Genomic DNA, 26,076 nt, shown 5'->3' with positions numbered 1-26,076 from the left:
ATTTTCACAGTCTTCCTGCCTGCAAATGTCACCTCACTTATGCGGCCAATGGATCTGGGAATTTTCAGAACCTGAAAGTCATCTACAGGAGGGATTTTATGAGGAAGCTGCTAAACTTTAAAGGAACAATCCAAGAATTTCAGTCATGGTACAGCTCAAGGATGCTATCTTCAGTGTGGCATGTGCCTGGTCTGCTGTCAACCCAACAACTTTAAAGAAGCCTGGAGAAAATTGTGGGACAAGTAGTATTTGTGGAAGGGTCCTCTAAAGAAGAATTTCAGGGCTTCAAAAAGTAAATCACTACTGCAGATACTTCAAAATAGCAACCCCACAAACCCAATCAGTAAACTGAAGGATAATGAAGTTACAGAGTGGGTAAATGCCGATCAAAATCTAGATGTTACAAAAACCCTGACAGACTCTGAAATTATAGAAATGGTTGTCCATATGGAAAGAAGTGCAGAAGAAATAGATTCAGAATCTCTTGGCCTACTGCTGCATAGTGTGTGGAAACTTTGGTGAAGTTCACTGAGCATCAGTCGTCTTATTCTTCTCAGGAAGTCATGCAGCTGCACATTATTCACAATTTCCTCAAGAAAAGGTAACTGACTTGCTGGCAGGCAGACATCTGCAAGTTGCTTCAAAAGCTTCTGCAGCTTATGCCACTGGACCAGCATCATCAACATCGACAGTAGAAGTTGCTGATATTGATTACCCTGGGGCAGTACAGGAACAGTAAATTACAGTGTTGTATACAGTAATAGTGTTAAAAGTTGTAGGCTGCGTCTAGACTGGCAAGTTTTTCCGCTAAAGCATCTGCTTTTGCGGAAAAATTTTCCAGATGTCTACACTGGCTGCTTGAATTTCCGCAAAAACACTGACGATCTCATGTAAGATTGTCAGTGTTCTTGCGGAAATGCTATGCTGCTCCCGTTCGGGCAAAAGCCCTCTTGCGCAAATGCTTTTGCGCAAGAGGGCCAGTGTAGACAACGCGGTATTGTTTTGCACAAAAAAGCCCCAATCGCGAAAATGGCGATCGGGGCTTTCTTGCGCAAAACCGCATCTAGATTGGCACGGACGCTTTTCCGCAAAAAGTGCTTTTGGGGAAAAGCATCCGTGCCAATCTAGACGCTCTTTTCCGCAAATGCTTTTAATGGAAAAACCTTTCAGTTAAAAGCATTTGCAGAAAATCATGCCAGTCTAGACGTAGCCGTAGTGTATACAGTAATACAGTGCAATGTTAAAAGCTGTAGTGTTAAGTATGGTTATTTCATTTCTTAAACATTTTTGTATTCAGAAAAGCTCAAATAACTGGCACATTTAATTAACCAGCAGTCCCCATTCCCCTTGCATGCCAGATAACAAAGCCTGTGCTGTATTTAATATCACAATTTGGCTTATTAGACAAAAACACAGAAGTCTCTCTTCTGATTAGGAATCAATTTGAAAATATAACTATTTAAATATGTTAAACTAAAATACAAAAGCTCTTTCAAAAAAATTAGGTCTCAGTTTTCCCAACATAAAGTATTCCTCGCCACGGGTCTTTCAATAGTCATACAAAAATGTTTAGTCAACCACCATCTAGGAGGGTAGATCCCTGGGCTTGTGCAATTAAAGAGTCAAACCTGAAGGCCATGTACTGCCTTAGATATATAAATGAGGACAGGACAGGAGATACAGAGCATGAATTAGACACAAACTGCTGCCTGGGGCAGTAGAGTTGAAAAAAGCACCACAATAAATGTTTAAACTGATCTATGGTGGCAATGCTTTTGCCTCTGCAGAACTCCCATTCCTTTAAAGTATACAGGATTACCTGGTCCACCTTTTAATTCTCATGAGATCTAGCAGTCTGCAGTGCAAGGCCTGAGAGATCCTGTGAAAATTCAAAGCATTCTCAAAACTGATATCCACAGGAAAAGTAGTTAAGAGCACACGGTGGAGAAAGTTAAGGTTTTGTTTTGGAAGTAGAAGGGTGTGGGGGTTTTTAAATAAGAAAGGCTAATTAGCATCAAGACCTTTAAGATCTGCAGAAATACATACAAGAAACATCACAAAATTTGTTTTTATTTTTTTTTAAACAGCACTTGAGGTCTTGCATGGCCACTATATTACTCAGGATAACACATGCAGCAACCTGCGCCTTCAATTCCAGTTTCTGATTTCTGCTGCGCTCCTTCAAGAAGACTCTCATCAAGTTTGTGTTCAGCAATGATATCCTCTACACGAGTTATGTAAAGTAAAGATAACAACACTCCAAGGAACTGAAAAATAAAACAGCAAACATAAATAGGAGACAACGTACTGCTTATCCAACCTCCCACTCTAAATCTATATATATAAAAAAATGTTCCTGCAGGACTACTGAATGATGTCATCACATCAGCATCCTCATGCTGCTGCCACTGCCTGCCTCCGTTCTCAGCTGCTTGCTGTGGCCAGCCTCAGTGCTGTCCCCTCCGGGCATGGTCAGCTTCAACTCCAGCTCCTGCTTCATGCTCTGGGGCTGTGCCACTGGGGAGGAGCTGCTGGGGCTGGGTCCTTTCTGCCATCTGAGCCTGACATCCCACCCCACCCAGGCCACACAGAGTCCTCTCCACCATCTGAGCCCAACCCTCCCAGCCTGCTCCCCTCTTCTGCCAAGACTCCGCACCCCCGGCCTGCTTCTGCCCTCTCCCCCCAGCCAGACACTTACCCCCAGACAGAAAGAGGTTGGCAAGCATAATGACCAGGGGGCGCAGACCCCTAGTATTGATATATGAAAATTGGGGGCTCAAGACAGCACAATCTTGGAGAAGAGAAAATCCACATTTGGGGGAATGAAGGAACTGTATTTATGATCAGCTATTTAAAAAAAAAAAAGATACTGATGCCTGTAGTATGGAATGTTAGAATAAGTCCTGGAGGAGACAGATTAGTGGGCAGAATCCAGGTGAAGTAGATAAGGGTCATGAAAAATTGCTCACTATGATATTGCTGTCACAAAGTTCCAGCCACATAAGTTTATTTCATTAACTATAAAATCAAATGCCATTTTGTCTACCAAGGCAATGAACCAAACATTCCTCTTAACGGACAATGTAATGACATAGACTTACCTGAGGAATCAATATGCCAAGCAGGACACCAGCCATGATGCTGTAGTTGTCTAAGAACCAAATGAGGACTGCATGTGTGCATCCTCGGGAATATATAATGTGTTGAACACTCAAACGCTGTAAAATAATGAAATATATCTTCTAAAAACACTTATTTAATATTAACCCTATCAAAACTTAGAAAGAAGAAACATGAAATGCTTTACAATTAAGATATTTTATTTACCTCTTTGTCAATAGTTTTATATCCACACATAGTGTTCATAATATCTGTCTGAAAAGAAAAAATAAATGTCAAAAATTTTAAAAAAGAATTTCAAAATGAAATGTTTTTATTTTTCACTTATATTTATGTAAAGGCAACTTCAAAGCATATAGGAAAGCCATAGCTGGGCCTACACAGCCTCTTTTCCTGACAGGCCCTCCTTGTTCAGCTACGATCATGTCCTGTGCATGGATGGCTAGGCCATTGCACACTAGGATGAGCTGCTAAGTGTGCTTGCCAAGCTGGGCAATCAGGAAAAGGTATTCAAAAATACAAAGGTATTTTAAAAGGATGGTTGCTTCTGGTGTCTGTGACCCATGGCCAGTGAAATTTATGGTGACCAAAGAAATCATTGTCACAGGGAACAAATCATTGTAAAACAACTGCTGGAGGACAATTAGGATAGATACAAGTTACAAAACGTCTACACTCGCACTGTGTCAACACCAGTATGTTTACCATGGCTTTAGGCCATTTGGAGAGAGAGTTTTCCTATGTCAGTGTAAGGGGCACATACTTAAACCAGAGACACCAAGAAGCCTGAGGTATTTAGCATCTGTTTTGTTTCAGTCTTCATTAAAAAGGTAAATTGTGACCTGATGCTTAGGACAAATATTATTAATGACAAGTGAGAAGGAACAAAAGCCTGAATAGGGAAAGAACAAGTTAAAGACTATTTAGAATGAGTTAGATGTAGTCAAAGGTACAGAAGGAGCTAGCTGAAGCAATCTTGGAACCATCTTTGAGAGCTCATGGAGGATGGCTGCCCTGGCCCTGCCTCTTCCAATGAGTCCCTCCCTACTATGGGAGCACAGAACCAGGCCCTCCGCCCCCACATTGCCTGGGGCCTGGCATGTCTGTTGGCACCCGGTAAAAAAGACAACACGGTAGCCTTGTATCCATGCTGGAGAAAAAATGGTTACTTACCTTCGCAACTGTTGTTCTTTGAGATGTATTGCTCATGTCCATTCCATGTAGGTGTGTATGCTGCGTGCATGTGTCATCAGAAGTTTTTCCTCTAGCAGTACCTGTTGGGCCAGCAGGGGAGCCCCCTGGAATGGCACCACTATATTGGCTAATATATACCCCTGCTGGCCCTCCACCTCCTCACTTCCTTCTTACCAGACTACTCCGAAGAAGGGAAGGTGGGCGAGATTTGGAATGGACTTGAGCAACACATCTCGAAGAACAACACTTACAAAGAAGTAACCATTTTTGATTTTTCAAGTGATTGCTCATGTCCATTCCATGTAGGTGACTTCAAAGCAGAAACCCCAGGAGGCAGGGTCAGAGTTCTAACTTTCCACTGAGCAGAGGACAGTCCTACCAAGGGCTGCATCCTCCCTAGCCTAGTGAGCCAGAGCATAGTGGTTAGCAAAGGTATGGACCAAAGACCACGTGGCAGTCCTACAGATGTCCAGAATAGGGACCTGAACCACCAAAGCAGTAGAGGAGGCCTGTGCCCTAGTGGGGCATGAGAGGTGGGGCCAGAACCCCAGCCAGACCATAACACTCCTTGATGCAGGAGGTTATCCATGAAGAAATCCTATAAGCAGAGACTGGCTGGCCCTTGAGCCTCTTTGCGATTACCACAAACAACTGTGGAGACTTACGAAACAGCTTCATCCTGTCTAAATAAAAAGCCAGTGCTCTCCTGACATCTAGCGTGTGTAGAACGTGCGCTTGGGGTAAAACATTGGGGAAAAAAATTCTTAAGAGACATAAAAGTGGGACACCACCTTCAGTGAGAAGGTGGGGAGATGGCGTTGCCTAACCTTGTCCTTGAAGAAGACTGTGTAAGGGGTGAGTGTGAGAGGTAAGGGCTCTTAACTCTGACACATGTCTGGCTGACGTGATAGCCACTAAGAACGACACCTTCCAGGAAAGGTACAGCAACCAACAGGTCACCAGAGGCTCGAAGTAGGGGCCTGTGAGTCTGGTCAGGACCATGTTAAGGTCCCACTGACAAATGGGCTGTTGGACATGTGGGTAAAGCCTGTGTCACATTACTGGATTTTAATGTGAATAGGCAGGACATTGTTGCACCCACTACTGTGTGTTTGCCCCAAATTCTGTACGAAGTGGGCCATGTGAGGTGTCAAATGAAAGCTCATGTTATGCTGATTCTATGTATGCTACTCATAAACTTGTATGATTTTTATATGTAAAGTTATAAATATGGGCTCTGTGCTTGTATTTAAATGTTCTCTGACTGGGAGGGAGCAATGGGCTTCGACCACCTATTGTGAGGATGATTATCCAATGAATGGCTGTGCTAATTAGTGATGCTGCATAAACAAAGGTTCTCAAGGTTGCCAATAAACACCTGAGGAAAGCGTCTTGAGGACCTGCAGATCAGTCAGTGCTCCTCTGCTGGCCCAACTGCTAGGGGAAAAACTTCCGATGACGCATGCACGCAGCACGCACACCTACATGGAATGGACACGAGCAATCACTTGAAGAAGAACTGTAAGTACCTGGGCATGTGAAGAAACATTTATGCAGCATGTACAGATACTAATGCCAGATTCCCTCATTTAAAAATGAATTTGGTCAGGAACAGGAAATCATGGAACTGCACAAAGAACAACTTTGAGGAATTACACAAGTACCTTATTTTTCTGTCTTGTATACAGATTTCACTTTCAAAAAGTGAAAAATGTGTGAAAGGTATTTCTAATATTTATAATTGTTTCTTTATCAAATTCACCCTTCAAAATAACAGCACTGGTTACAAATTGATTATGATGTGTATGATAGATATTGAAACTGTTCCAGCGGTTCTCAAACTTCATTGTACCACAAACCCCTTCTGACAAAAAAAAATTACTACACGACTCCAAGAGGGGGTTGAAAACCTGAGCCCCGCCACCCTGGGTGTGGGGAGGGACAAAGCACAAATGTTTCAACTCCAAGCAGGGGGCCTGTAACCTGAGCCCCACTGCCCAAGACTGAAGCCATGGGAATCCAGTAACCAAAGCAGGGGAAGGCTTTGCCTTCCCAAATCACCTGGCTTGGGCCCGCTCTCAGAACACCTACCATAGGCGTTCTGGGGGCAGAGTGTTGCTGCCCCCAGCGCCCATCCTCCTGGTGCTCCAAGGCTGGACCATGCAGCGTGCCCTCCTGCCTCCCCTGGTGCTCCGGGACAAGAAGGTCTGGTTTGCATAGCGTGCCCTCCTCCCAGGCTAGGGAGGCTGGGGCCATGCTGCACACCCTCCTCCCTCCCCAGTGCCCTGGGGTTGGGGAGGCTGGGGCGAGCACGCACCTGCCTGCTTCCCTCCCCTTCCTGTGGTTGGGGGCAGGGAAGTGGCAGGGCCTCATCAGAAGGGGCGGGGCTAGAGGTGGGACTAGGGATGTTAAATATCGGTTATTGAATAGTCGAGTAATCTCGTGAATTTTTATTGGTTAGTTGACTATTCTATGGTCCCCAGAGGTGGAGCTAGCAGCCAGTGCACTCGGTCCGCTGTCCCAAGGAGTCCCCTGCCACTCCACGTGGGGTGCCAGGCAGGAGCTGGTTCACAAGGAGAACTAGTTCAAAAACCAGTTTCCCTCATGGACCAGCTGCCTGTCGCCCTGTGCTGCTGCCTCTTATACAGAGGCAGCAATGCAGGGTGGCAGCAGCCCCTGACCAGTGGAGAGGGGAGGGAAATGCATGTAGTCTATAGTATTAACCTATAAGCTTTGCTTATCCGATAATCGGTTAATTGAGTACACTATTAATGGGGAGCAGGTTTAAAACTAATAAAAGAAAGTTCTTCTTCACACAGCGTGTAGTCAACCTGTGGAACTCCTTGCCAGAGGAGGCTGTGAAGGCTAGGACTATAACAGAGTTTAAAGAGAAGCTAGATAATTTCATGGAGGTTAGGTCCATAAAAGGCTATTAGCCAGAGGATAAAATGGTGTCCTTGGCCTCTGTTTGTCAGAGGCTGGAGAGAGATGGCAGGAGACAAATCACTTGATCATTGTCTTCAGTCCACCGTCTCTGGGGCACCTGGTGCTGGCCACTGTCGGTAGACAGGATGCTGGGCTAGAAGGACCTTTGGTCTGACCCAGTACGGCCGTTCTTGTGTTCTATTACATCCCTAGGTGGGGCTGGGGGCTCCCAAAAAAATGGCTGAAACCCTCTGGCTTTGGCTTCATTCTGGAGTGGTGGGGCTTGGTCTTGGGCCTCAGCAAGTCTAATATCAGTCCTGGCAACCTTATTAAAATGGGATTGTGATGCACTTTGGGGGTCTCTATCCACAGTTTGACATCCCCTGCTCTAACCAATGCTCTAACCCTGCTCAGTATTTTTGGAAGGGTTCAGATTAAAAACAGAAAAGTTAGTGTGACGGAGTCTCCCCTCCCCCCATGCTTTATGAAATGGACTCATGGACACGAATATATACAACTCAAAGGTGGTTTGAGCGAATTATTTCATGTAACCCATCGATCTTCATGTCATGATCTGCTGGTTCTGTTTATCTTACTCTGTGGTATGTATTATTAATCTGTGTAAAATTAGACACATGGAGCGGGGAATACTATGTGAGTTTCAAATGTGTGAATGGGAGACATGGAGGGTGTTACCTGCAACTTCTAGATGAGCCACTGTTAAACTATCTTTTGTCCTTAAGTCTGAGCCGTGCTTCAGAGAGAGCGGCCACAACCCCTTAACAAAAGGAATAGGAAAGGAGAGGCCTGGCTCTTTTGGCTGGGCTGCACCTGAAGGAAGGAGCCTGAGACCCCAGCGTGGGGCGGAGAGCCCTGGTTTAGAGTGGGAGCTAGAAATGAGGTTTTAGGGTGAGTTTAAGTTTGCACTGAGGTTTCAGTGAAGAATTAGCCAAGCGGTTTTGTTTCTTTTGATTTGTAACTTACTTTGCTCTGCCTACTTTCTCTTATTACTACTTAAATCCTACTGCTTTAACTTAATAAAACCATTTTCATTTTCTATCAAACCCAGTGTAAGCGATTGTTACCTGGGGGGGCAACCAGTGTGCACATTCCCCCTTTCATTGTTAAAGGGGGCTCACCTAATTCTTTGGGGTTTGATCCCATCTGGGGAGTGATCTCTCAGGAGGCTGGGCCCTAAACTGCACTCTCCTTGGACCTGAAGTGGTTCGGTGTCTATACTGCTTCTCGGTGGGGGCAGGGACCTCAGCTCGGGGCCTTGGCTGGGGGAGACCAGCAGAGCTGGCCCAGCAGGACCGGGCAGTGAGGAGCACCAGAGAGCGGGAAGGCAAGAGGTAGTGGCTGCGTCAGCACCCCAGGAGGCACCCCCAGGGATCGTCTGTGACCGCACCTCCGTCACAGTTAGTTTCTGCCTGTCAGTAAGTTGACATTCACTGCTTTCAGGCATGCAGCAAGAAGAGCAGAGGCATTTTTGAGCTATTCAAACCAATTTTCCTGCTGTGTATCACACCACTGAGGAAAGGAGAGGGTTAGTTTCTCATTGAAAGTATTCAGGTTTCTCATCACTGGGGATGAATTGCTAATTAAGCATGTGCGTGCATGTTTGCTGTGTACACGCATGTGAATGCATATAACGCTAAAGGTAAAGCATGAACTGTCCTAAGAACATAGATGTGATGTGCAAATTAACAAGGATAAGAGAAGCATTTAGTATGCAGCCAATTCAGAATTATTTTCCCCTTTACAAGTTCTCCAATGTCATAGATCTAAAGTTTCCACTTCAGGTGGGATTTCTATATAATATATTGGGTCCCAAAACAACCTTGGGGAAGCTATGTTTGCTTCGCATTAAAACCTAGCAACTATCAAAATCTGTTCCTTTCTGCTTCATTAACAGACATAGGGTATGTCTACACTACCCCGCTAGTTCGAACTAGCGGGGTAATGTATGCATACCGCACTTGCTAATGAAGCCCGGGATTTGAATTTCCCGGGCTTCATTAGCATAAGCGGGGAGCCGCCATTTTTAAATCCCCGCTGCTTCGAACCCCGTGCAGCGCGGCTACACGGGGCTCGAACTAGGTAGTTCGGACTAGGTTCCTATTCCGAACTACCATTACTCCTCGTGAAACGAGGTGTACCGGTAGTTCGGAATAGGCACCCTAGTCCGAACTACCTAGTTCGAGCCCCGTGTAGCCGCGCTGCACGGGGTTCGAAGCAGCGGGGATTTAAAAATGGCGGCTCCCCGCTTATGCTAATGAAGCCCGGGAAATTCAAATCCCGGGCTTCATTAGCAAGTGCGGTATGCATACATTACCCTCCTAGTTCGAACTAGGAGGGTAGTGTAGACATACCCATACATCCCAAGATTCTTAACTGATGAACAGTTCTTTAAGAGACTGATGAACAATTTTGGATAGTTATTTTTCTGTGAATCATTGAAATTTAATGAAAAACAGTTAAAATAATTAGATCAAGTAGATTATACATACCTTATTTCTGATACAACAAGTATAAGGCACTCCACAGGCTAATGGCCCTGGTGCAGAACACTCATGGTATGGATTCTGTGACCAATCTTTAAAATCTTCCCCACCACAACACTTAAACTTAAAAAAGAAAAATATGCTGTTTTAATTTTTAAAATTCTAATAGTTTTCTAATAATTGAAGAATTAATCAAATATAGAAAGGAATTCATTTTAAGAAAGCTCAAGTACAGTAAAACTCCATTAGTCCGGCATCCAATGCTCCTGATGGTCCGGCACCATCAGGAACCCGGAAGTGCTGGGGCAGACAGACAGGCTTCCCCCATTTAGCTGCTGCTGAAACTGACCAGCAGCTGAATCGGGGAAGCCGGGAGCAGAGCAGCTGGGGTGCTGCTGGGTTGGTCTCGTAGCGCTGCCCCTCGGGGCTGCGGGACCAACCCGGCAGCACCCCAGCTGCTCTTGGGGACACCTGGGGCAGAGCAGCTGGAGTGCTGCCAGGTTGGTCCCGCAGCGCCAAAGGACGGTGCTGCGGGACCAACCCGGCAGGACCCCAGCGGCTGTGCCCCAGGGGTCCCCGATTCAGCCGCTGCTGAAACAGATCAGCGGCTGATTCCAGGAAGCCCGGGGCAGAGCTTCTCTGCCCGGGGCTTCCTGGAGTCAGCCGCTGATCTGTTTCAGCAGCGGCTGACTTGGGGACCTATGGGGCAGAGCAGCTGGGGTGCTGCTGGGTTGGTCCCGCAGCGCCGAGGGGCGGCGCTACGGGACCAACCCGGCAGCACCCCAGCTACTTTGCCCCAGGCCACGGGATTCAGTCGCTGCTGAAACTGACCAGCAGCGTCAGTTTCAGCAGCAGGCTGAATCGGGGATGCCTGCAATAGAACAGCTGGGGTGCTGAGGGGTTGGTCTCGTAGCACCGCCCCTCGGCGCTACGAGACCAACCCCACAGCACCCCAGCTGTTCTATTGCAGGCATCCCCGATTCAGCTGCTGCTGAAACTGACCAGCAGCGGCTGAATCAGGGACGCCTGGGGCAGAGCGAGACTATCGTAAGGGGGGGCTATGAGAGGTCTGGGGTGGCATCCCCTCCCACCCCACTCCAGACCCCTCATAGCCCCTCCTTCTGATAGTCCGACATATCTGATAATCCGGCACCCCCTGGGTCCTAAAGGTGCCGGATTATCGGAAGTTTACTGTATAAGGGAGGCAAGAGGCAGCAGCTATTATGGAGTCTGTTTATCATACCATACATTCATTAGCAACAGTTATAAAAGAGCATGATCTAAAATTATAGTCAAATCCACAAATAAAGTATGCAGCAGTGAAATGAAAAATTAGATTTAAAATGTGTCCAATCAGATACAACATTTCAAGTTAAAAGCTCAAACATCTTTTATAGAAACCAGTAAAACCAAAGGATTAGAGGCAAAATGAAAGAGGAAAATCTCTCAAAATTATGTTTGTTGAGATAGTTCAATACTATATTTTGTCTATAAAAGTGTATCCAAAGAAAAGCTTCTATTCGACTGACCAGGAAGGAAAAGTTAAACTGAAAGAATCAGTTTGCTATTAATGTAAATATGCCATTAAGGGGTAGTGTTGAAACTGGAAATAACATGTGACTATCAGCTTTGTTTTGATTAGCAGGTATGTGAGTGTATGCATATGCTTATATCACAGTACCACTCAAAACAGAGAGAATATTAAAATATCTAAAGAATCCTGGTCCTGAAGAGCAGGACACAACTTCAATATGTTGTCTATTTAAAAGTGTTTAGCACAGCTATAAGTTGTATAGGCTCCTTTTCAAATATCTGAACACTTTCTATTTCTTCAAAATTATGTGAGAGAATTCTTAAATAATCCAATAAATATTTTAACACAGCAGCTTTTAAAAAGGCCATGAGTCAACTCCATATGCTATTCAATATTGGTCAGCTATACTCAAGATAATTTCTGAATATCAGTAACAGATCTACTTCCTTCAGTTAGCATTTCAGGAATAAATGAGATTTTTTTTAAAGTAAAATACTTCATAGCTTTAACTGCAATAGGCTTTGGTCCTCACTTAATCTTTGCATTGTCTTCAGCAGGATTTGAATCCTTAGGCCCAGATTCACATTCAAAGGCGTAAAAGTTGCAGTCTGCACTCCTCACACCTATGCGGAGAAAAGGGCTTTAAAGGCCAACTAGAATTCCATAAGATCCCTGCTAGCACCAAATCTGATTCTCCAGTTCACCAAAGGGAATCTGTTCCCCCTGTTAATGGGAGTTAGATCAACACACCAATTGAACAATAAACTCCATAATACTTATTCTTGTATGTAACATTCAGAGGGTTACCTCATGTTCCATTGTAACATTCGTTTTAAGTAAACCCTCCCATAAAAACAAACCTGCTTCTGAACAAAATCCATTATGTTTTTGAAGTCCAGATCATCATAGTAATTCTGAATTCCTCTTCGGATATTGTCATTTAAAAAATCAATTGTCTAGGGGACAAAAGCAAAATAAAATGTGTCACTTACATAGTCTACAATGATATTTAAGACTCAACACCTACATAATAAAGATCAGAATTGTGAGACTCATAGATGAACTTATCTTCTTTTGAAGAAAAGTCAACATGATTTCTGTAAAGAGAAATCATGCCTCATCAATCTACTAGTATTCTTTGAGGGGGTCAACAAGTATGTGGACAAGGGGATCCAGTGGAAATAGTGTACTTAAATTTCCAGAAAGTCTTTGACAAGGTTCCTCAGCAAAGGACCTTAAGCAAAATAAGGTATCACGTGATAAGTGGGAAGGTCCTTTCATGGATGGATAACCGGTTAAAAGATAGAAAACAAAGGATAGGAATAAATGGTACGTTTTCAAAATGGAGAGAGATAGCTATTTAACATAGTCATAAATGATCTTGAAAAAGGGGGTAAAAAGTGAGATGGCAGAATTTGCAGATGATACAAAACTGCTCAACATAGTTACGTCCAAAGCCGACTGAGAAGAGCTCCAAAAAGATCACCCAAAACTAGATGTCTGGGCAACAAAGTGGCAGAAGAATTTTAATGTTGATAAATGCAAAGTAATTCATATTGGGAAACATAATCCCAACTATACATATAAAATGATGGGGACTAAATTAACTGTTACCATTCAAGAGAGAGATCTTCGAGTCATTGTGGATAATTCTCTGAAAACATCGACTCAGTGTGCAGCAACAGTCAAAAAATCAAACAGAATGTTAGGAACCATTAAGAAAGGAATAGAGAGTAAGACAGAGAATATCTTATTGCCTCTATATAAATCTATGGTCTGCCCACATCTTGAATACTGCATGAAGATGTGGTTACTTTATCTCAAAAAAGATATCTTGGCATTGGAAAAAGTTCAGAAAAGGTCAACAAAAATGATTAGGGGTGTGGAATAGCTGCCATACGAGGAGAGATTAATAAGACTGGGACTTTTCAGCTTAGAAAAGAGTCAACTGTACGACAGAGATCTATAAAATCATGTCTGGTACGGAGAAAGTGAATAAGGAAACGTTATTTACTTGTTACTATAACACAAAACCCAGGGGTCACCAAATGAAATTAATATGTAGCAGTTTAAAACAAATTAAAGGAAGTTCTTCTTCATGCAATGCAGTCAACTCCTTGCCAGAAGATGTTGTGAAGACTAGAACTTCATGGAGGCTCAGTCCATCAATGGCTATTAGCCAGGATGGGTTGGAATGGTTTCTCTAGACTCTGTTTGTCAAAAGCTGGGAATGAGTGACAAAGGGTGTGTCACTTGAAGATTTCCTGTTCAGTTCATTCCCTCTGGGGCACCTGGCATTGGCCACTGTTGGAAGACAGAACAATGGGCTAGATGGACCTTTACTCTGACCCAGTATAGTCATTGTTATGTTCTTATGCAGCTATTATATAAATACATAACTGATATGTCCTCTGTTATGGAAGATAAAGGATGGTAAACAAGTGCCATGTCAAAATACTATAAGTAAGTAAGCAAGCATGACTCAAAGATAAGCAACATAACTTTTTAGTTTTCAGAGGGAAGTGACTTATGCAAAACAACAGCATCTAGATTTGATCCTAACAAATAGGCTATGTCTACACTGGCCCCTTTTCCGGAAGGGGCATGTTAATTTCAGCGATCGCAATAGGGAAATCCGCGGGGGATTTAAATATCCCCCGCGGCATTTAAATAAAAATGTCCGCCGCTTTTTTCCGGCTTTTAGAAAAGCCGGAAAAGAGCGTCTACACTGGCCCCGATCCTCCGGAAAAAGCGCCCTTTTCCGGAGGATCTTATTCCTACTTTGAATAAGCAGCGGACATTTTTATTTAAATGCCGCGGGGGATATTTAAATCCCCCGCGGATTTCCCTATTGCGATCGCTGAAATTAACATGCCCCTTCCGAAAAAGGGGCCAGTGTAGACGTAGCCATAGGGTTTAGAATTTGAAAGTGGAAGGCAGCTTGGGTGAAAGTGATCAAGAAATCATAGAGTTCACAATTCTAAGGAAGGGTAGAAGGGAGAACAGCAAAATAGAGACAATGGATTTCAGGAAGGCGGATTTTGGTAAGCTCAGAGAGCTGATAGGTAAGGTCCCATGGGAATCAAGACTGAGGGGAAAAACAACTGAAGAGAGTTGGCAGTTTTTCAAAGGGACATTATTAAGGGCCCAAAAGCAAGCTATTCCGCTGCATCAGAAAGATAGAAAATATGGCAAAAGACCTCTTTGGCTTAACCACAAGATCTTGCATGATCTAAAAATAAAAAGGAGTCCTATAAAAAATGGAAAGTAGGACAAATTACAAAGGATGAATATAGGCAAACAACACAGGAATGCAGGGGCAAGAGCAGAAAGGCAAAGGCACAAAATGAGCTCAAACTAGTTACAGGAATAAAGGGAAACAAGAAGACTTTTTATAAATACATTAGAAGCAAGAGGAAGACCAAGGACAGGGTAGGCCCACTGGTCAGTGAGGAGGGAGAAACAGTAACAGGAAACTTGGAAATGGCAGAGATGCTTAATGACTTCATTGTTTCGCTCTTCACCGAGAAGTCTGAAGGAATGCCTAACATAGTGAATGCTAGTGGGAAGGGGGTAGGTTTAGAAGATACAATAAAAAAAAACAAGTTAAAAATCACCTAGAAAAGTTAGATGCCTGCAAGTCACCAGGGCCTGATTAAATGCATCCTAAAATACTCAAGGAGCTGATAGAGGAAGTATCTGAGCCTCTCGCTATCATCTTTGGAAAATCATGGGAGACAGGAGAAATTCAAGAAGACTGGAAAAGAGCAAATATTGTGCCCATCTATACAAAAGGGAAACAAGAACAACCCAGGAAACTACAGACCAGTCAGTTTAACTGCTGTGCCAGGGAAGATAATGGAACAAGTAATTAAGGAAATCTGTAAACACTTGGAAGGTGGCAAGATGATAGGGAACACCCAGCATGGATTTGAAAAGAACAAACCATGTCAAACCAATCTGATAGCTTTCTTTGATAGGATAATGAGTCTTGTGGATAAGGGAGAAGTGGTGGATGTGGTATACCTAGACTTTAGTAAGGCGTTTGATACGGTCTCGCATTATATTCTTATCAATAAATTAGGCAAATACAACTTAGATGGGGCTACTAAAAGATGGGTGCATAACTGGCTGGATAACCGTACTCAGAGAGTAGTTATTAATGGTTCACAATCCTGCTGGAAAGGTATAACAAGTAGGGTTTCTGTTTTGGGACCACTTCTCTTGAATATCTTCATCAACGATTTAGAATTGGCTTATTAACTTTGCAGATGATACCAAGCTGGGAGTGGTTGCAACTGCTCTGGAGGATAGGGTCATAATTCAAAATGATCTGGACAAATTGGAGAAATGGTCTGAGGTAAACAGGATGAATTTTAATAAAGACAAATGCAAAGTGCTCCACTTAGGAAGGAACAATCAGTTTCACACATACAGAATGGGAAACGACTGTCTAGGAAGGAGTCCTGCAGAAAGGGAACTAGGGGTTATAGTGGACCACAAGCTGAATATGAGTCAGCAGTGTGATGCTGTTGCAAAAAAAAGCAAACATGATTCTGGGGTGCATTAACAGGTGTGTTGTGAGCAAGACAAGAGAAGTCATTCTTCCGCTCTATTCTGCGCTGGTTAGGCCTCAGTTGGAGTATTGTGTCCAGTTCTGGGCACCGTATTTCAAGAAGGATGTGGAGAAATTGGAGAGGGTCCAGAGAAGAGCAACAAGAATGATTAAAGGTATAGATAATATGACCTATGAAGGAAGGCTGAAAGAATTGGTTTGTTTAGTTTAGAAAAGAGAAGACTGAAGGGGGACATAATAGCAGTTTTCAGGTATCTAAAAGGGTGTCATAAGGAGGAGGGAGAAAACTTGTTCATCTTGGCCTCTGAGGATAGAACCAGAAGCAATGGGCTTAAACTTCAGCAAGGGAGATTTAGGTTGGACATTAGGAAAAAGTTCCTTACTGTCAGGGTGGTCAAACACTGGAATAAATTGCCCAGGGAGGTTGTGGAATCTCCATCTCTGGAGATATTTAAGAGTAGGTTAAATAAATGTCTATCAGGGATGGTCTAGACAGTATTTGGTCCTGCCACAAGGGCAGGGGACTGGACTCGATGACCTCTTGAGGTCCCTTCCAGTCCTAGTATTCTATAATTCTATGAAATTCAGTGTATTACTGAAGGGAGCAAGAAGTTTAAAATTACATCCTGATCCTTAAAATTATATCCTGATCCTTAAACAATTGACGCCAAGCACTCCACCAACTCTAAAAGCGAGTAGTACAGCCCCCAAATCCTTTCAGTTATTAATCTCTCTGCTGAAACAGCTAACTAATTCAACAGAAAAAAAAAAGCGGTGAGGGGAGAGTTACAGGAATGACCATTTGTACCTATACTTTATGAAAATCAACAGCAACCCTTCCCCGCACTCAGATGTTTTATTAACCATGAATCAAATTTTCTATTTACTATAATGTCCACTCATTTTGATTCTGATACAGTACATGCATTTAATGGGTTGCATTCTGATGTCTAGTTTCTCACTTTAAATGGAATCTAGAAGAATAATTTGCACAATATGAAGTATACATTACTGTCGCCATTAATTACAACTTTTAAAAGTGAAGATAACCCATCTTTTGATGTTCAAATTCAATTTCAGAACTTCACAGTAGCATCAAGAGGAAAGAGCAGTCCTGGAGAAAGGGAAAGCTTGTTTCAAAACAAAGGTGAGAAATACAATGGCAAGATTTCTCATTTAAAAACAATGTGTTTGAAAGCTATCCATAAGAACACATTTTAGAAGAGAGTGATGTAAGGCATTGGTGGGTGACCCTTTATTTTTTGTTCCTTTTTTCCTTCTGAATGTTCTTACTGATTTTGCCAATATAAAAATAGATGTGTATATACTTCTGCTACTTAACATGGCATACATACTTATGTCCTAAAACTTTAACAAAAAGAGCACTCACTATATTACCAGAAAAACACACACACATAGATGAATTAGTCCATTATTCAATTTAATCAGCATGTAATGTGTTTGCTTGATCTGGTCTGTCTGAGCAAAGTAATTTTGTTATTGAAAGAAAGACACTCTGACCTAATAACAACTGAGATAATGAAAGCACTACTGAACTAATATTCATGAACAAGATGAAAATGAAATGCAAAATAGATTGTTGACCCAAAAGTGACCAAGTCTCCCTGAACAGTGAAAACTTTCAGAAAGCAGCTAAGGGAGGTAAAATGGGAAGTAAAATAAAGAAAAGAATATTATAATACAGACAGGTTTTATAAACCGGTTCTGCACATAGTGCAGATCCTTACTAACAAACCATACACACAATCTTTTTTCTTATTCTTAGGTCTCAAGACAAGCTGCACTAACTATGACAATTTCTTTTTTCCAACTAATTTGAAAAAAACTTAAAAACCTGTATCTTTAGTCCCTTACCTTTTAGTGTTCACATGACAAGTTAAATACTTTTACCCTCTAAATAGCTGTAGCCACAAATTTGCATACAGTACATAACATTACTAAGGAATAAAAATGTAAATTAATTTAGCTCACCTGATTTCTGAAGATCAGTGCCACAACTCCTCCAATCAATTCAATGAAGAGACAAATACCAAGGATGTACATGAACTGCAAAATGTAATGGCAAAAAACACCTAAATAAGCTTAGAAGCAATTTTCCTCTGTTTTTCCTTCAATTATTCTACTTAACCTACAACATACTGAACAATTTTCTAAATCTCCATGTACTTTTGAAAGATAACAGGAAAAAAATCAAGGTTATCACGGAATAAGTTTATAGATATAAACTGTTTGTGGTTTAAGAGATCCTTTTCTCCATGTTACTAACTGAACCTTTTTTGATTTGGAAATACTGATTTATTTTCCTGTTTTCAACTCAACTAAAATTAACATAACTTTTTTAACATTCACATTGCATTTATCATGCCAAAATACCTCTTCCACTCTCCATATCACTATTGTAGCTCTTGTAATAGCATATTAATGAACTGCTAAAAATACATAATATTATGTTTGTATGCTTCCTGAAAAGATCAGTAATATTCAAAGTCAGCCAAATTTTGAGAGGGTCAGACGTTCACCACCACCACCACAATTCCTTTTTTCCAAAACATGAGAGCAAAAATTAGTGCTGTGCTATGTGACTAGCGCATCAGAAATGTTTTCCTTCCTGCTTCTGATCTATTCCTTCCTTTCCCAATCCCCAAACAGGAAAACACAATGTGTCATTTGCGAACACATGCACATACCAAGAGTAAACAAGGCCAGAAGAAAACACTGCACACTGTGCACATTAGTAAACTGAGTTTATTCAGACTATTGTGAATAACCAGGAACCACTGTACAGGCAGTCCCCGACTTACGCGGATCCGACTTACGTCGGATCCGCAGATACAAACGGGGCTGCCCCAGAGTACACGGACTGCGGGACCTCGTGGTCCTGCCGCCCGTGTACTCTGGGGCTTTCTCTGCGTCTCCCTGGTCTGCAGACCAGGAAGACGCAGAGCAAAGCCGCGGAGGGGCTCGGGCAGCCCAGGGGCGCCTGGGCTGCCCGAGTCCCCCCACCCGCCCCCCCGCGGCTTTGCAAAGTCGCGGGGAAGCCGGCAGCGGAGCAGTCCAGGCGCGCCTGGGCTGCCTCGCTGCCCGAGCCCCCCCCTGCGGCTTTGCAAAGCCGCGGGGGGGCTCGGGCAGCGGGTCACCCCAGGCGCGCCTGGACTGCTCCGCTGCCGGCTTCCCCGCGGCTTTGCAAAGCCAAGGGGGGGGGCTTGGGCAGCGGGGCACCCCAGGCGCGCCTGGACTGCTCCGCTGCCGGCTTCCCCGCGGCTTTGCAAAGCTGTGGGGGGGAGGGGGGGGCCTCAGGCAGCGAGGCAGCCCAGGCGCGCCTGGACTGCTCCGCTGCCGGCTTCCCCGCGGCTTTGCAAAGCTGCGGGGGGGGCTCGGGCAGCGGGTCACCCCAGGCGCGCCTGGACTGCTCCGCTGCCGGCTTCCCCGCGGCTTTGCAAAGCCAAGGGGGGGGGCTTGGGCAGCGGGGCACCCCAGGCGCGCCTGGACTGCTCCGCTGCCGGCTTCCCCGCGGCTTTGCAAAGCTGCGGGGGGGGCTCGGGCAGCAGGTCACCCCAGGCGTGCCTGGACTGCTCCGCTGCCGGCTTCCCCGCAGCTTTGCAAAGCCGAGGGGGGGGCTTGGGCAGCGGGGCACCCCAGGCGCGCCTGGACTGCTCCGCTGCCGGCTTCCCCGCGGCTTTGCAAAGCCGAGGTGGGGGGGGGGGGCTCGGGCAGCGGGGCACCCTAGGCGCACCTGGGCTGCTCCGCTGCCGGCTTCCCCACGGCTTTGCAAAGCCGCGGGGGAAGCCGGCAGCGGGACAGCCCAGACGCCCCGCGGCTGTCCTGCTGCCGGCATCCTCAGAGGCTTTGCTCCCCGTCTCCCTGGTCTGCTGGAGACCAGCAGACCAGGGAGACTGGGAGCAAAGCCGCGGAGGACCCAGGCGGCGGGACCGCGGTGCGTCTCGGTCCGCCGCCCGTGTCTTCCTGGTCTGCTGGGGTGGGGGGGGGGCACAGCTAGTACGCCCCTCCCCCCCCAGCAGACTAGGCTTTTCTCTGGATGCCTGTGGCAGAGCAGCTGGGGTGCTGCCGGTTGGTCCCGCAGCGCCGCTCTGGGCGCTACTGGTCCAACCCAGGAGCACCCCAGCTGCTCTGGTCCTGATTCAGCCGCTGCTGGTCAGTTTCAGCAGCGGCTGAATCAGGACGCCTGGGGCAGAGCAGATGGGGTGCTGCTGGGTTGGTCCAGTAGTGCCGAGGAGCGGCGCTACTGGAGCAACCCAGCAGCACCCCAGCTGCTCTGCCCCAGGCATCCTGATTTAGCCACTGTTGAAACTGACCAGCACTGACTACAGGAAGCCCGAGGCACAGTTGCTCTGCCCCGGGCTTCCTGGAATCAGCTGCTGATCAGTTTCAGCAGCAGCTGACTTGGGGACGCTTGGGGTTCTTAAGTTGATTCTGTATGTAAGTCAGAACTGGCGGTCTGGATGCCAGTTCCGACTTACATACAGATTCAACTTAAGAACAAACCTGCAGTCCCTATCTTGTACGTAACCCGGGGACTGCCTGTAGTTTCAAGTCCTTTCCTTGCTAGAGACAGAATTAGTCTAAGAAAAAACCACCAAGAGCCTTCATTGTTCAAATCCACAAGCAACAGCAAGAATGGTAAGGTTTCCTGCCATAGAATGGGAAGCAATACAGCTGTATAATTAGAGACTATGATCACACAACCTCATATTCTCAGCCGTTTTCTCTGTATCTATATGGCCCAGAGTTCAATGCCTTCCGAGTCAATTTCCAGTGAACTTTTAAAAACTGCAGTCACCCATCATTTTAGCCTACGATATGAATCACATTTAACTATTCCATAAACTTAAAATTTGGCAGGTGAATAATAATTATGTTTGTATGCTGTTTATGAGCACAACACTGGGCAGGGTGAACGAAATTCCCCTCAAATAGCTACTCATTCTTTCACAGAAATAGTAGAGAAATACTAGATTACTGCTGTTTCCATCTCAGCTCTAAGATTCTGAGGAACTATGTGCTAAAATGTCACCAATATACTGATTACACAGTTGTACATCTTCTCATTGTAGCCCATAGAACCATTCCCCTGTTTCTCCAATGAATGGTAGACTGAAATTTGAATGCAAGCCAACTTGTTTAGACTCAATCTGAGGCTGCCATCTCCTCAGAATGCTTCTCCTGACCACTACCCCTCAGTTAATGCCTTAATCCAGAGGTTCTCAAACTTCATTGCCCTGCAGTCCTATCCTGAAAACAAAACATGATCTCCGTAGGAGGAGCAGAATCCTGAAGACCCAATCCCCAGCAATTCTAAGCCAGCTCTGATGACCCCATTAAAATGGGCTTGCAATCCACTTTGGGGTCCCAATCCACAGTTTGAGAACCACTGCAAAATTCGGCTATAAAAGTTGTTCACAGTTTCAAGCTTCTTTGTTCAGATAGCAGCACTGGCCAGGTATTTTTTTTCTTTCTTTTTCAACTGCCTAAGAGATTGTGCAGGTTCCTCTCAAATGCAGTCCTCGCCACAATACATGCCTTTGCTACCATCAGACTAGACAAATGGCACACAGTGTATCCAAGGCTAAATGTAACTTTCAGCCACTGCAATCCATTTTGGTTGCCTAGTCATAATTTGGGATATTAGCTGTAAATCCCTTCATTACATAGGTTCTAGTTATCTCACCAAAGACTGATTATTCTCCCAGGTGTTATGGTTTTTGTTTAACAACAAAAACACACAGAAATAAGGCTTTGGCTATCTCTTTCAAGAGTGAAGCTCATACAAGTTTGAAGGAGAGCATTCATAGTGGTGAACCCTCTAGAATTAGATACCACCAAGCATTCACTGGCTTTTAAAGTGTGACATGTATCCCTTTCTTTAGCTTTTTTCTAGTTGTAAGCCCTGGAGTCTCTTAAAACAGTTTCTTTACAACTGTAATCTGACATAGCTCACTCAGTTTATTGCTACAAAGGTCTGCAAAGAATATGTTCTTTGTTTTTAGAAGATGTTTGGTTCTAATCTCAAGATATATAAAATGAGTCCAGATACTATGATGATGGGAATCTTATTACCTTACTACTAATTAGAAAATATTGCAAGTATTTATCATATTTACTCTACTTGAAGTAAACAACCTAATCTTTACATATTTGACATTTATTTGCTCATCATTTGTTCACTTACGGTACTAGGACAAGATTTTTAAAAATGCTCAAAATTGGCTGAACTCTGCACCCACAGAAGTCAATAATATCTCAGCAGCAATATAGCTGGACCAATGCTGAGCACTTGTGAAAATCACATTTGTATGAGGGATGTTAAATTTAGATTAATTAACTAATCGCATAGTCTATGGGATTTCCATTGACTATTCCATTAGTCTATAAGAGCACCTCCATCTTTGAACTGTAGCAAGAAGACTACGAGGCTCTTGCTACAGTTCAAAAGCAGAAACCCCTCAGGGCTTGACATGTACTAGAGCAGGGGCGGGCAATATTTTCTGGCCAGGGCCTCTTCAAAGTGCCTTGCGCTTCTGGCAGGGCAGGAGGAGACTTCACATGCTCCACCGCCCTTAAGCCCTGATTAGCCTGGGGGCAGGAGGAGCGCATGAAGTGTCCTCTGCCCCCAGGCCAATCAGAGGTTGGAGGTGGAGGAGCGCACAAAGTTTCCTCCATGCTGCTAGGAGCATGCGGCACTTTTCTAAGTGGCTTACTGCTCGCAGGGCAGGGGTAGGGCAGAGGAAACTTCCACTGTGGCTCTTGTACATGTCAAAAGCAGAATCACAGCAGAAGCAGCGCGAGCGGAAACTGCTTCAGTCTCCACTCGCACCATTTCCCGCTGTGCCTCTACCTCCCCTGCCCTTACAGAGAAGGTGCTGGGGGGAACCGGCTTTTAAGCCAGCTCCCCCCAGCACCGGCTCCTGCTCCCCCCTTTGCTGCCTCTCTCTGATAGGGGCAGCAAGGGGGGAGGAAGTAACTAGTCGCATCACTAGTCGACTACTCTCTTACATCCCTAATTTGTACACATTAAATATTAATCCAAATGACTCATTACAAAGGTATCCATGCAATGAAATATTCATTTGAATATTACAATTTTATGTTTAATTGAAGAAAGAAAAGTGAGTTTATTTTATTGCTTCTTAAGAGTTGAGTGTAACAGCCTTGCTATACATAGTTTCTCTCTGTTATTGAATTGAAGAAGAGGAAAAATATTGTGTTTTATACAATGTTCTAAAAGATTCATGGTGCAACACTTACGGGGGTTGAGGTCAAGTAATATTTACAAATATAAAAACTATATAACGCCTCATAAAAAAAACGAGAGTACTTACTGCTTGAAGAAGGCATATGTTGTCCCTTAAAGAAGCCAATACACCCACGAAGGATACAAGAAACATTACAATGCCCAAGAGTATTAGAATAATTGCTGGGGCTAGAAAGGCACTTTCAAGGGTTTTATACTTCTGTCTTTCAACTTCAGCATAAATTCCAACAGCAAGAACAAGTGCCCCTATCAGCTGAAATGAAAAAAGAAAAATGGTTGTTTTTTCTTAAATAGGTGTAATTTGATTACAGGCAGTCCCCAGGTTACATGGATCCGACTTACATCGGATCCCTACTTACAAACGGGGTGAGGCAACCCCGCACTAGCTGCTTCCCCCCAGCAGACCAGGGAGACGCAAAGCTAGCGCTCCCTCCCCCCGCCCCCAGCAGACCAGGGAGACGCGGAGCGGCTTTTCTCAGCAGACACCTCAACTTGAGAATAAAGGACTGAGGGAAGTGAGGTGTGGGAGAATAAAACTGAGCTCTGGAGAAATGTTTGGCTAGAGTTTCCCCTACAATATGTACCAGTTCTGACTTACATACAAATTCAACTTAAGAACAAACCTACAGTCCCTATCTTGTACGTAACCAGGGGACTGCCTGTAATTGTATTAATTTGTCTTTTTCACTATCTGATATATACAAGTATTTTCACTAATTGTTTACCGCTACAATTACTATGTACTAGATTAAGGGAAAAAACTGGTCTCTAAATTTACCTAATATAATGTTCTCTTTGTATATCACATAACCCCCAAATTAAAGTACATTGCAAGCAATAAGTTCAAAATGGCTTGTACATAGTTAATTGTTTGCCATCACTTCATAGCAATAGAATTATTATGAAAAGCTGATTTAAAATATTTATTGGAGCTCCTGCCAATTCAATTTTTCTACAAGGTGATTGCATATGGACTCTTTATCTATGAACACATGTATTTGATCACAGCTTTTATTACTCTTCTTAAGTTATATCTACACTAGCACTTTTGTCAGTAATGCTTTTGTCTGTCAGTGTGAAAAAATGCACCCATGACTGAGGCTATCTACACTGGGAAGGTTTGGTGACAAAAAAGTGCTATTGACATGCAAAAGTGAAAAATGGTCAAACTGTTTTTTCTGCATCCCATTGTTGACATTTCCTTGCTACATTGGTAGCTCCCCTGTCATCAGATAGAGCAAAGCATTGTGCACTCCACAGTGCAGTGAGGGAAGGCATTCTCAGCTGCTGGGAGCAACATCACCAGTAGCTCTGTGAGCTCTCCATGCTGAGGAATGTCAAAAGCAGTCTCTCAAGAACAGGAGCATTCTAATGATTTTCTGTTTTTGTTTATTCCCCAAAGGGTGCAGTTCACTCAGCTGTCAAACTTCCTGGAACAGCAGAGATCACAAAACAATGAGCACAACCATCAGGGCAGGCATTGTGGGATACTGATGGAAGCCAGTTCTCTCAACGAAACAAACAGCAGAGTCCACACTGGCTTTTTGTCGACAATAAAGGGAGGGCAAAAGACAAAAGTCTCTTGCAGGGATGGAATTTTTTTGTCACCAAAACTGAGTGTTTTTCCTAACAAAAGTTGCATTGTAGTGTGTATGCTCTCACTGTTTTGTCAACAAAAGGCAGTTTTTGGCGACAAAACATGCCAATGCAGACAAGGCCTGATACAAGTGTTTGTTGTAGGCAGCACTACATTGGCAGGAAATACTCTTCCTCCAAAGTAGCTACCGCCACTTGTTGGTGGTGTTTTAATTCTGCCAACAGAAGAGCTTGGCAAAGAGCAGTTGCATGAGAGACCTTACAGGGACACAGCTGCAGTGATACAGCTGTTCCACTGTAAGGTCTGTGATGTAGACATAGTCAATAATCTTATGTAACTTCCAAGATCTTTGCAAGTTCTTGAACTTCTTGCTGCCACAGCAAATCTCACCCACACAACACTTCTATAGATGGTGTGTGGCAGGGTGCAGCAACCCCGCACGCAAGGGGAGATAGGGGGTTCCCCAGGAGAAGGGACTCCCGGGCGGGGATGACCATGGGAAAGCCACCAGAGCAACCACGCAGGATCCAAGGGAAGGGGACACCCAAACCCAACCAGACTCCGGCGCTGAGAATGCCAGGGAGGCGAGCCAGGTGGCGCATGTGGATGACGTCAACGCTGTGCAACTTGACCCTGGGTCACCGGGTGAGGACGTCAGAGCCAAGCGCAACAGCTTGTCGACACTGAACAATGACGCCACATGCTGAGACGGCAGGACACTGAAAAGTAGACCCGGGGACGCTGGAGTGGGGGAGAAGGTCCTCACAGGAGCCGGGACAGGAACCCGAGGGAGCAGAGACCTGACACCGAGTGAGGTGACTCGGACCCCAGGACCACTGGGGGGATGAAGGGGCTGAGGTGACAGAGTAGGAAGTGACCCAGGGCGGGGCTGCAGAACCCGAGAGCGGGTGAGTTTAGGGGTTACTACCCCACCTGCTGGACAGGGAGCACTCTCCCTGCCTTAGGGCTCTGGGTTGGGACTCCGGAGAGTGGGTGGGCCCGAGTCCCCCTACCCCGCACCCCCTAGTGCCTCCGAGGCACGACCAGCCGGTGCGAGGAAGACCGGAGCTAATTTGGGACGGGATACACTGTGATGACTCAATGGAATTTGGGTAAGGGGGAGGGGAAGGGGGAGGTACACAATAAAGATGTCTCTAGAGAATCCGACACAGTGTTCTCAACCTTGTAGTGGTGTACTTGACACTAGTGTCTTTTTCTATGTATGCATTAACACTTATCACTGTATTGTTGAATTGAGCTAATAAATAACTGATTCAATCATACTGAATTCAGTCTAACACCCTTCCCCCAATTCAGAGTACCTATTGTATCAGG

The 26,076-nt window shown here is 44.6% G+C and overlaps 1 protein-coding gene across 1 annotated transcript in view; it reads right to left on the bottom strand.

Annotated features, from left to right (window-relative positions):
- Positions 1–2,054: 2,054 nt before the first annotated feature.
- TSPAN15 (tetraspanin 15) overlaps positions 2,055–26,076 on the bottom strand; it is a 32,814-nt gene continuing 8,792 nt past the window's right edge. Inside the window, exons 2-8 of the mRNA XM_075934942.1 lie at positions 23,212–23,397; positions 17,846–17,920; positions 12,138–12,233; positions 9,750–9,866; positions 3,328–3,375; positions 3,102–3,218; positions 2,055–2,267 (exon numbers count right to left, since the gene is read on the bottom strand). Of these exons, the coding sequence (XP_075791057.1) occupies positions 2,115–2,267; positions 3,102–3,218; positions 3,328–3,375; positions 9,750–9,866; positions 12,138–12,233; positions 17,846–17,920; positions 23,212–23,397 (792 nt within the window). The 3' untranslated portion in view covers positions 2,055–2,114. The remainder of the gene's footprint in view (positions 2,268–3,101; positions 3,219–3,327; positions 3,376–9,749; positions 9,867–12,137; positions 12,234–17,845; positions 17,921–23,211; positions 23,398–26,076) is intronic.

The sequence above is a fragment of the Pelodiscus sinensis genome, chromosome 8 (assembly GCF_049634645.1).
Source record: "Pelodiscus sinensis isolate JC-2024 chromosome 8, ASM4963464v1, whole genome shotgun sequence".
Classification (NCBI taxonomy): Eukaryota; Metazoa; Chordata; order Testudines; family Trionychidae; genus Pelodiscus; species Pelodiscus sinensis.
The sequence above is the reverse complement of the archived record's forward strand: the minus strand, read 5'-3'. Positions and strand labels throughout refer to the sequence as shown.